The sequence below is a fragment of the Anneissia japonica genome, unplaced genomic scaffold (assembly GCF_011630105.1).
Source record: "Anneissia japonica isolate Jap-2015-1 unplaced genomic scaffold, ASM1163010v1 scaffold287833_len2544123_cov190, whole genome shotgun sequence".
NCBI classification, from domain to species: Eukaryota; Metazoa; Echinodermata; class Crinoidea; order Comatulida; family Comatulidae; genus Anneissia; species Anneissia japonica.
This window is the reverse complement of record NW_022757233.1, coordinates 1,076,008-1,084,908: the sequence shown is the minus strand read 5'-3', so window position 1 is coordinate 1,084,908 and position 8,901 is coordinate 1,076,008. Positions and strand designations below refer to the sequence as shown.

General features: G+C 34.0%; 1 protein-coding gene and 1 long non-coding RNA gene across 3 annotated transcripts in view; one reads left to right on the top strand and one right to left on the bottom strand.

Annotated features, from left to right (window-relative positions):
• Positions 1-3,937, bottom strand: part of LOC117124565 (prelamin-A/C-like) — a 6,467-nt gene extending 2,530 nt beyond the window's left edge. The window contains exons 1-2 of one of the 2 annotated variants that reach the window (XM_033270836.1): positions 3,518-3,937; positions 307-1,265 (exon numbers count right to left, since the gene is read on the bottom strand). In XM_033270836.1, the coding sequence (XP_033126727.1) occupies positions 307-1,265; positions 3,518-3,698 (1,140 nt within the window). In that variant the 5' untranslated portion in view covers positions 3,699-3,937. The remainder of the gene's footprint in view (positions 1-306; positions 1,266-3,517) is intronic. The other variant, XM_033270837.1, reaches the window with a different exon arrangement.
• A 1,732-nt stretch (positions 3,938-5,669) lies between these two features.
• Positions 5,670-8,829, top strand: LOC117124566. The gene is made up of 3 exons (XR_004447990.1): positions 5,670-5,706; positions 7,064-7,150; positions 7,600-8,829. It is a non-coding gene; the product is annotated as an uncharacterized LOC117124566 (long non-coding RNA).
• The last annotated feature ends 72 nt before the right edge of the window (positions 8,830-8,901 follow it).

Here is an 8,901-nt window from a genome sequence, read left to right as displayed (position 1 = left end):
CTCCACCACCCACCAAATGAAAATATTTTTCTACGCCACTGCCTTTGATTTTTCATTATAATATTGGCCTAAGTCTCAGATTGCTTTTCCACATTATTACCCCAGTCATTGCCACGATGCCTATGGGGGAAATTCCATAATTTGTTGCATGCAATATTTTAGCGCATTTTGCATAAGGACACAAGTGAAATGTACAAAAATGGTAGGTTTTCTTCTTACTCCATCATCCATATGTCTTAATTACTTAATGATGAGGATGATGATGATGATGATAGTTACGTTAGACTTATATATAAAACAGCTCACCCATCCTCTGAACGTTACCTTACGTCTTTCGATAACCATTTCATCATTAAGATCTTCAAAATTTCTGGCAATCGTATCTCTCTCTTTATCTGCCATTTGCTTTTCTCGTAGGGTAACCTCTTCGAAATTCTTTGCTGTTTCCAATCGACGTGTGCAACTCTCCAAATGATCTTTCATTTCGGCAAGCTTAGTGTCTTGCTCATACAGTTTAGACCTAAACATTCTGTTCGACTTTTTGAAGCTTTCCAATTCAGTCACCGCTTCTTCACGTTTTGAGCATTCTTTCTTATATGATTCACGTAGGTCAGTATTTTCCTTAATGGCATCTGCCAATTTTTCTTCAAACTCATACATTTTAGATCTGTGCATTTTCTCCACTTTTCTTAGGTTCACGCCCTGCGCACGATGTGCTATGCATTTTTGATCGTATAATTTACGAAGTTCAGTATTTTTCTTGGTAACTTGTGCCAATCTTTGTTCGTTTTCATACAGTTTAGACATATGCATTCTCTCCAAATTTCTTATTTTTGATGCTTCAGCCACTGCCTGTTCACGACATGTTAGGCGTTCTTGATTATATAATTTACGGAGTTCAGTATTTTTCTCGGTTACTTCTCCCAATTTTTGTTCGCTGTCATACAGTTTACACCTATATATTTTCTTCACTTTTTTTAGGTTAACCACTTCAGCCATAGCCTCTTCATATTTCCAGCTTACTCTTTCATATAATTCACATTTTTTAGTATATTTCCTGTTGACATCTGCCAATATTTGTTCGGTTTCTTTCCTGATTATTTTTTCCTCTTTAAGAACTGTAGAATTTATTTTTAGCTTCTCCGCTGTTCTTGAATGTTGTTCTTTTTCTTTGGTTAACCGTATTTCTAAGGCATGCAGCTTCTTTGTCACCTCATTTAAAGAATGCCGAAGTACATTCTTAATTCTGAAAATGTTTAAGGCATCTGGAAGAAAACACGATTACGTTTTTTAAATATTTGTTTTCTATATTTTTATGTGGCGAGCCCTATTGGTCAGTCCCTGAAATCAAAGCAAACTGATTGGTCGGCGGGTATTAGCTACGGTACTACTACCTACCATTAATATATACGGTACATCAGCATCGTCGGCGTCATCAACGTCACCGTCGTCGTCATCATCATCAGCATTGCCATTATCATAATAAATTATTGTTATTGTTATCGTTATCGCTCTCACTTTATTATTATCAACTTCATTATTATTATAATTATTATTATTATTATTATTATTATTATCATTATTATTATTATTATTATTATTATTATCATTATCATTATTATTATTATTATTATTATTATTATTATTATTATTATTATTATTGTCATCATCATCATCATCATCATGCCTAATCTGACCATTCCCATCTCTTATTTAATATGAGTTAAGTATGTTAATATTCTTGATTTAATTTTAAGCTGATATTAACCTATCCTGGACTTTGTCCAAAAAAAAAAATCCTGAATATTGATTTTTTCTGTCGCAGAGATTATTCTTTAATGATCTAAGGTAGCGGTTCTGCAAACTATTGACTTACTTATTAAGTGGCAGGAGATGCTTGCAGGGCCGGATCCAGAATTTTTCAAACGGGGTGGGGGGGGCATAACATATTCACAATAGATAGGTGAGAGCGCTAATTTCAATATATGCCTTGAAATTTTAAAATTTAGTGGAAAAACGGGGGAGGGGGGCACGTGCCCTCCGTTCCCCCTACTGGATCCGCCCCTGGCTTGTGTTACGTTTCAAATTGAAGTAATTTGTTTCCGAAAGTTGGAACGTCTTCCTTCAGCAGGTAGACCATTCTTGAATCATAAGTTGAGCCAAAAATACGGAATGTCCTTTTTTAATTAATTCAATATTAAATGCATTATTTCCTGGTACAGTAATTGATAAGTGCCAACTTTGCAAGCATACCGTACTCCATGGACAGGATGAACTGTTGTGTTCGTTTCAAATAAATTTACGGCAATTGTATACACCTTCGTTTTTGTGTCTCAGCCCGTAATTTTTTGCCGATGTAGCCTCATAAATATTCGATCAAATACAGAACATAAGTATTTTTCTTGAAAAATGTTAATTATAATAAGGCTTCCAGGCTTAAAACAAAGATTGATAACAGAAGAAGTTGTTGTTGCTTGTCAGTCAGGGACAGATCCAGAGATGTCCGAAAAAGGGGAGTTGTGGCGAAAGTGGGGCAGATCGAGACAACAGTAGCCCAGGGGATCCGGGGGCATGCCCCGCGACAATTTTGTTTTCTAGACACCCCAATATAACCTCTGAGGCGTTTGGTGCGATCAATTATTTCTTTTTATTTATTTATTTATTTTTTTTCATTTTTTTTTCTTTTTACTTTCCAAAAGGGTGACCTGTAATTTTTAAATGTATAGGCCTATATACAAACATTAAGTGTTGGTTCCGTGTATGTCTTGATAATATAAAATTAGTACGGTTATACAATTAGAAAGGTAGATGTTGACATTGAGACATTTATTTGATCCGAATAATTCACGCACTCGTGTGCTCTTCTGCAGCAAAGCACGGTGTTTACTCGTGTACCGCTGAGGGAGGGACAGGAGTGCTCGAAGTGTTCGATCAATTTTATGTCTGTATAGGCCTAATGTCAGTATATACCGTTGTATTTTGTATAACCGTTCTTATTTCATATAAAATAATTAATAGGCCCTATCAAAAATGTAAGACGTAACGTCGAGTTGAATTTTAAATCGTCTTGCGGTTATGTTTATTATTATGGTTATTGTTCAAGGCCCGTCTTATTTTCATATCAAACATTGACTACAAAATTAGTATGTATACTATCTTATTTCATATAAAATAATTAATAAAGGCCTTAGGCATAGGCCCTTAAGAAATGTGAGACGGTAACGTCGAGATAAACTTTAAATCGTCTCGCATTTATTCATTATCATTATGGTTATTCTTCAAGACCCGTCCTATTTTCATAACAAACATTAACTACAAAATAATTATGTATACTATCTTATTTTATATAAAATGATTGATATAATATAGGCCTTAGGCCTATAGGCCCTATAAGAAGTGTTAAGTGTAAAGTCGAGATAAACTTTAAATCGTCTTGCGGTTATGGTTTATTATGGTTATTCTTCAAGACCCGTCCTATTTTTATAGCAAACATTGACTACAAAATAAGTATATATACCTCTGTGATACAAAATGTTGATCAAAGCCTTATGAAAGTATATTCTCCATGTTTTTTCCCCATACGTAAACATTTGTAATAAAACGATCGTCAATAAGCACTTAACAACATCCAACCAGGGTGAGTTGCTCTGAAATAACTCTGGATTGAGTATCCCCATGTTCCAGAATTCGCCTTCCATACTGTGAGCTTGTTTCAGCCTAGTCAACAAAGCCTACTAGGCCTAAATCAGCACTACATTTCATGCGTTTCTTAACAGATCTGTAATATTCATATAGCAAGAGTTCAACTTCAATCGTTCTATATAAAGATAGTCTAGAATACCTCATGACATGGACGTATTATACATGAGGACGATGACAAACAATGTTTAATCAAAATCAGTTACACTGTTTACATCAACTCTCTGCGACAACTCCACAGACGAATGGATTTACTTTACAATACCATACCAAATACTCTATTATTAATCTATATTTAGCAATGGAAATTACCGCGCGGATTGATACATCAGATCTACTACTACTACAAAAAAAACTAATATATGTTACTTAATCGTGTTACGCCCTGCCCAGACTTCCAAAGTTTATTTTCCAAAACGTGTGACACGCCTAAATATGGCCATAATGACGTAAAATGGCACATTATTTTCATCCATGATGATATGACGTCGTGTCAAAAAGATTAGTGAACGTCTCCTATCTTCTATAATACAAATTGGATTGGCTGACATGTTTACAAATCAATCCGCATCGCATCCTGTAGCCTATATCTTTTCATGGTATTTTCGCATTTAATTCAGTGATTTTGTTTGTTTGTTTGTTTAATATTTATTGCCCTCATTATTATTATATCAAAACAAAATACAAGTACATAAAAACACAAAACAATGAGAGCAAGAATAACCCTATAAGCTCTATATTATTCAGAGCTCAGAAAGTGAACCAACGCTTTTGATTTGTGCGAATGAATTCGCCTTGTGTAACACTGGTTTGAAGAGGTTATATTGTCTCTGGAATATGGAAAGTCTTGCCAAATATTTAGTTTCCCTTTATTTATTGTTATTTAAATTTAGAATGTTATGTGGTTATAAGAAACCAATAGAAAGGATTTTGAGTATCTCAAGTACGGTATACTATAAAAAATAGTATATATACTTTGCATTAGGTTTTGAAATTATTGTTTTCATTGACTTCAAAATCAACTATGCATACTGTACATCAAAACATAGAGTCATGGGTCATTCTGTATCAAATCAACAATGTAGACCTATACATAGATCAGCCTACAAAGCGTAAAAATATGTGTAAAATAATAGATATGCTTAAATATATATAGAGAGGTGTGTGTAAGTATTTTGTTTTGTTGTCTATAGACCACAAAACAGAATATTCTGTTTTGTTGTCTATCTATAGACCACAAAACAGAATACTTAACACATACCCGGTAGGCCTACCTACTTTTCTTTTATATTGTTAAGCTTATTTATTAGATTATACATTTTTCATGTTTTCTAGGCTGGTTTATGTATGTATACATTATTGTGTCTACAGTTAACAATTATATTTCGATCTTTGCCAATTTAAAGTCGGAGATATGTCCTGGTCTCAACTATTTTAGAGTCACATTATAGGCTATCTTTATCATATTTCTATGAATGGATACCATGTTTAAAGCAAAAAATCAAGTTTGTCTTTACCCAGTGCCGCTATATTAATCGGCGGGAAATTCACCTTATAGAAGCATACCCTAGGGTTGGGTCATCTGTTTGTCCATTGAGTCATAATTTAAATGTAAGGTTTGGAGTTGCCCAATATTTACTAACCTATCTGTGTGCATCTCGGCTATATCTCTTATATTCTTCTTGATATTTTACTGTATTCTGAGTGTTGTTGATTTTTTATTACCGTAGTTTTGTAAATGCACAATTTAACTGGTGAAAATGACAACAATAATGAGTCAGCAGATTTCTTGCATGCCTCCCAGCTGTTGTTAGATTCTTGTTTTGACTTTAAGGGTTTTTGTGGATTTACGAAACCGCAGGCTATGTTCACACACACGGCGTAAGGTTGGCTTAAGCATGGCGTGATTTCATGATTTCATGATTTCACCTCATTTCAAGAGATTGACCAATCACGATTTCAATTAGCTACTTTGGTCTCTTTCCTGTGCTCTCTGTAAATGAAATGGTAAAGGGGTTCTTTTTCTATTGCATTTTACTTAGTTATAATGTATATGATTTGTTGATTGTGTTTTGTAAGATATTTAACCTATTTAGACTGTCTATTAAAACCTGCAACACCAACAATGCTAGCTGAAAAATCAAAGTAAAATTATTCATTTAAAATACAATAATCATATAAGTTCACTTCGAACAATTCACAGTTAAAAGTTTTACTGATGCACTGTTAATTTTACTACAGTTAAGAACCCGTACATTATTTAAAACTTAAAACTATTCCCCCATAGGCCTATATTACTACTAGTTTAACGCCAGCGTTAATATAGCGAACGCCGTTTGTGTGAACACTTTACCGTAGTTTCGTAAATGGACGATGTAGATAGTAATCAATGAAAAAAATGAGTCAGCAGTTTTCTGCAATACTGTTGAGAATACTGTGATGAGTCATCTAATATTTTGTTTGATAATAAACAAACCAAATTAGCTTTAGGGTGTATATGTAGTATATGTGCTTTAGTTAGTACTTAAAAATCAGAATTCACTTATTCTTACATGCTTTAAGCCCTGTTTGGACTTCCTAAGTACTGCACATTCTTTTTGTTCTTACCAAACAAATGTTGCCCATGATGATTAACCAAGCTGTTTTTCTGTTACACAATTCTCCACCTTATTAAAGATCCCTAATTAAAGACCACTTCCCTGTTTTCCAGAAAGAACACTTTGGTGTTTTTCCATTTCAAGCCTTCAAGAAAAGTCAATACAAACAGCATAACTCAGTTAAATTTTTCTGAGCATGTGCTAATTACCATATGCAATGCTCAATATTAATTTGCTTAGTGATCGTAGAATGCTCTGATAAATTCTGATTATGATTCTAAGTTTATTTAATTTACATGTGCCTTTGCGTACCCAAAATAGAGGTCTTTTAAACCCACCTTTTAGTCGTGTTGATGATACATGTAGAGATTTATTTAAACGTTTATGTAATAGATAATACATTTTGTATGTCTAATATTGATATTTTCTTTGACAGTATGTATATAAATCAAAGGCAATTAGTACTTTTAAGGTATTTTTATACCTGTATATAGATATTGTATGTGTTTTTGTATTTATTTGTATTTCAACCAGTTAGTGACAGTTGTTATCACTGTTTTTAATTTAATAAAAAATAAAAAAACTTTTCATTGAATGTACAGATTGGCCAATAGACTGATCATGCATGTGTAAACCCATTTATTGGTATTCAATATGTACAGTTAAGATGAGTTTAATAAATGTATTTTAAATGTGAATTATTATAATATTGATATTGTGGAAAGAGCTTATCTGCAGTACTACCTACTATGTTCTTGTCTTTCAAGTTGTATTGTGCATAGTGGTTGGGAAAGGACAATATTTTGGTTGGCGGTTGTGAAGCCAATTTGACTCGAGTCATAGACTCTCTTCAGGTGAGTAGGCAAATATTTAAAAAAAAAACCAAAACCAAAACAATTAATGAAAGAAAGCATTCAATTGTAAAAAATTTACAATTACTACCTTCTCAATGAAACTACACACAGTAAAAATTGCATGAAATTGCATCATCTTTAGAAAGTTTGTTTATATCCATCCTGTTCCGTTTAACCCTGATATAAAACTTCTATTTTCTTATACTTCCTCATATTGTCATATTTTTATTGTATATACTTTTGTTTTTGTTCATACTACTATTACAAGAATGTTATTATTGGTATCTAGCTGTCGAAATATCAATCATTTTACAGTAAACACAGTTGTTTTTTTTTTCTCTTGTTCATATTACTACTATACAAGAATGTTAATATTAGTATCTCTGTCGAAATGTCAATCATTTTATCCAATAAATCATTTTAACCCATTGTTTGTGTTCTTTTATTAGACAACTGGTAGGTTGGCAGATCTCCCCAGAGGAGTGTACTGTTTGGATAATAATCGTCAAGGTGACGTTCCAAGATTTGCGGCTGGCTCAGACCGGACTTTGTACTTCCTCCATAATGAAGCATGACTAGTAGTTCTGTAAACACTTTAGCATGCTACTGTATCATAATTATAATGATCCTTAAAATCACTTCTTGCATCTTGAATAGATTACCAGTTAATCAAACTAGACTTCAGTATGTTATACCACACTAGTTATTTATATACCAATAAAACATGTTTTGAATAATTAAAATTTCTATATTTCATTATAGTTACCGGTATGCTAATAATACAATACAGGTCGCCCTCCTATTACTGTAAAGATCACCACTTTTGGGACCGGGCTTTCCATGGTTTTAGCAGCTTTAGTCTGTAAGTAGAATCATAAAGATAAAAGACTTTGTTTGTTAAATTGGGACCATTGAAAAGTGGTCTTTAATTGGAGGTGGTCTTTAATTAGAGGGAGGGGGAAGGGAAGGACTTTCACAGATGGAGGCTTTATACCACTTGCAGCCCTACCATGGTTTGTGACAATGGCATCTCTAGACGGCTCGAAATTGCGCTCTCGGACTTTTAATTTTCTTTTAACTCGAATTTTTTAATTTTGAAAAATGTATAGGGTGACCTGGGGGTGGGGCGCCTCACCCCTCGAATCCGCTGTGATTGTCTGACAATTTTCCGTAGACAGCGTTTTATGCACGGTAATGTTGGGGTCCAGTAGCCGAGGCATCCTAACCCCTAGGAGAAAAATAGTCTACTGTTAGTTAGGCCTATTTGTTTACATATTTTACATAACGTATCATTCCACAGCGCCTTCCACTTACAAAATGGGAAGACATAAATGTATATAACGCATGTTATACTATACTAATCACAAACAGTGGCGTAACGCCTGTGTGCTCTCATGCGGTGGTCCGCAGGGCTGCAATCCTTACCTCGATTTAGCACCCTGACCAGAAAGGACTTTTTGATACATACCGGTGGCACTATAATGTGTGTCTGAAATCGACTGTAGGGCATATATCGTATTACATATAGTGGTGGGTTAAAGGGAGGGGCCCTCTCGGCCCGGCACCCCACCAAATTTGTCAAAACAATATAAAAATGGAGAGAAAAAGAAAAGAAAATTATATTCACAATTTTATGTCCGAGTGCCATTTCCGGTCATCTTAATCATACATTTTCTTATCTCAGCCCCACCAGGGCAAAAGCATAATGTGTCTCTGAAATCGACCGTGGACATCGTATAATATCCAGTGGC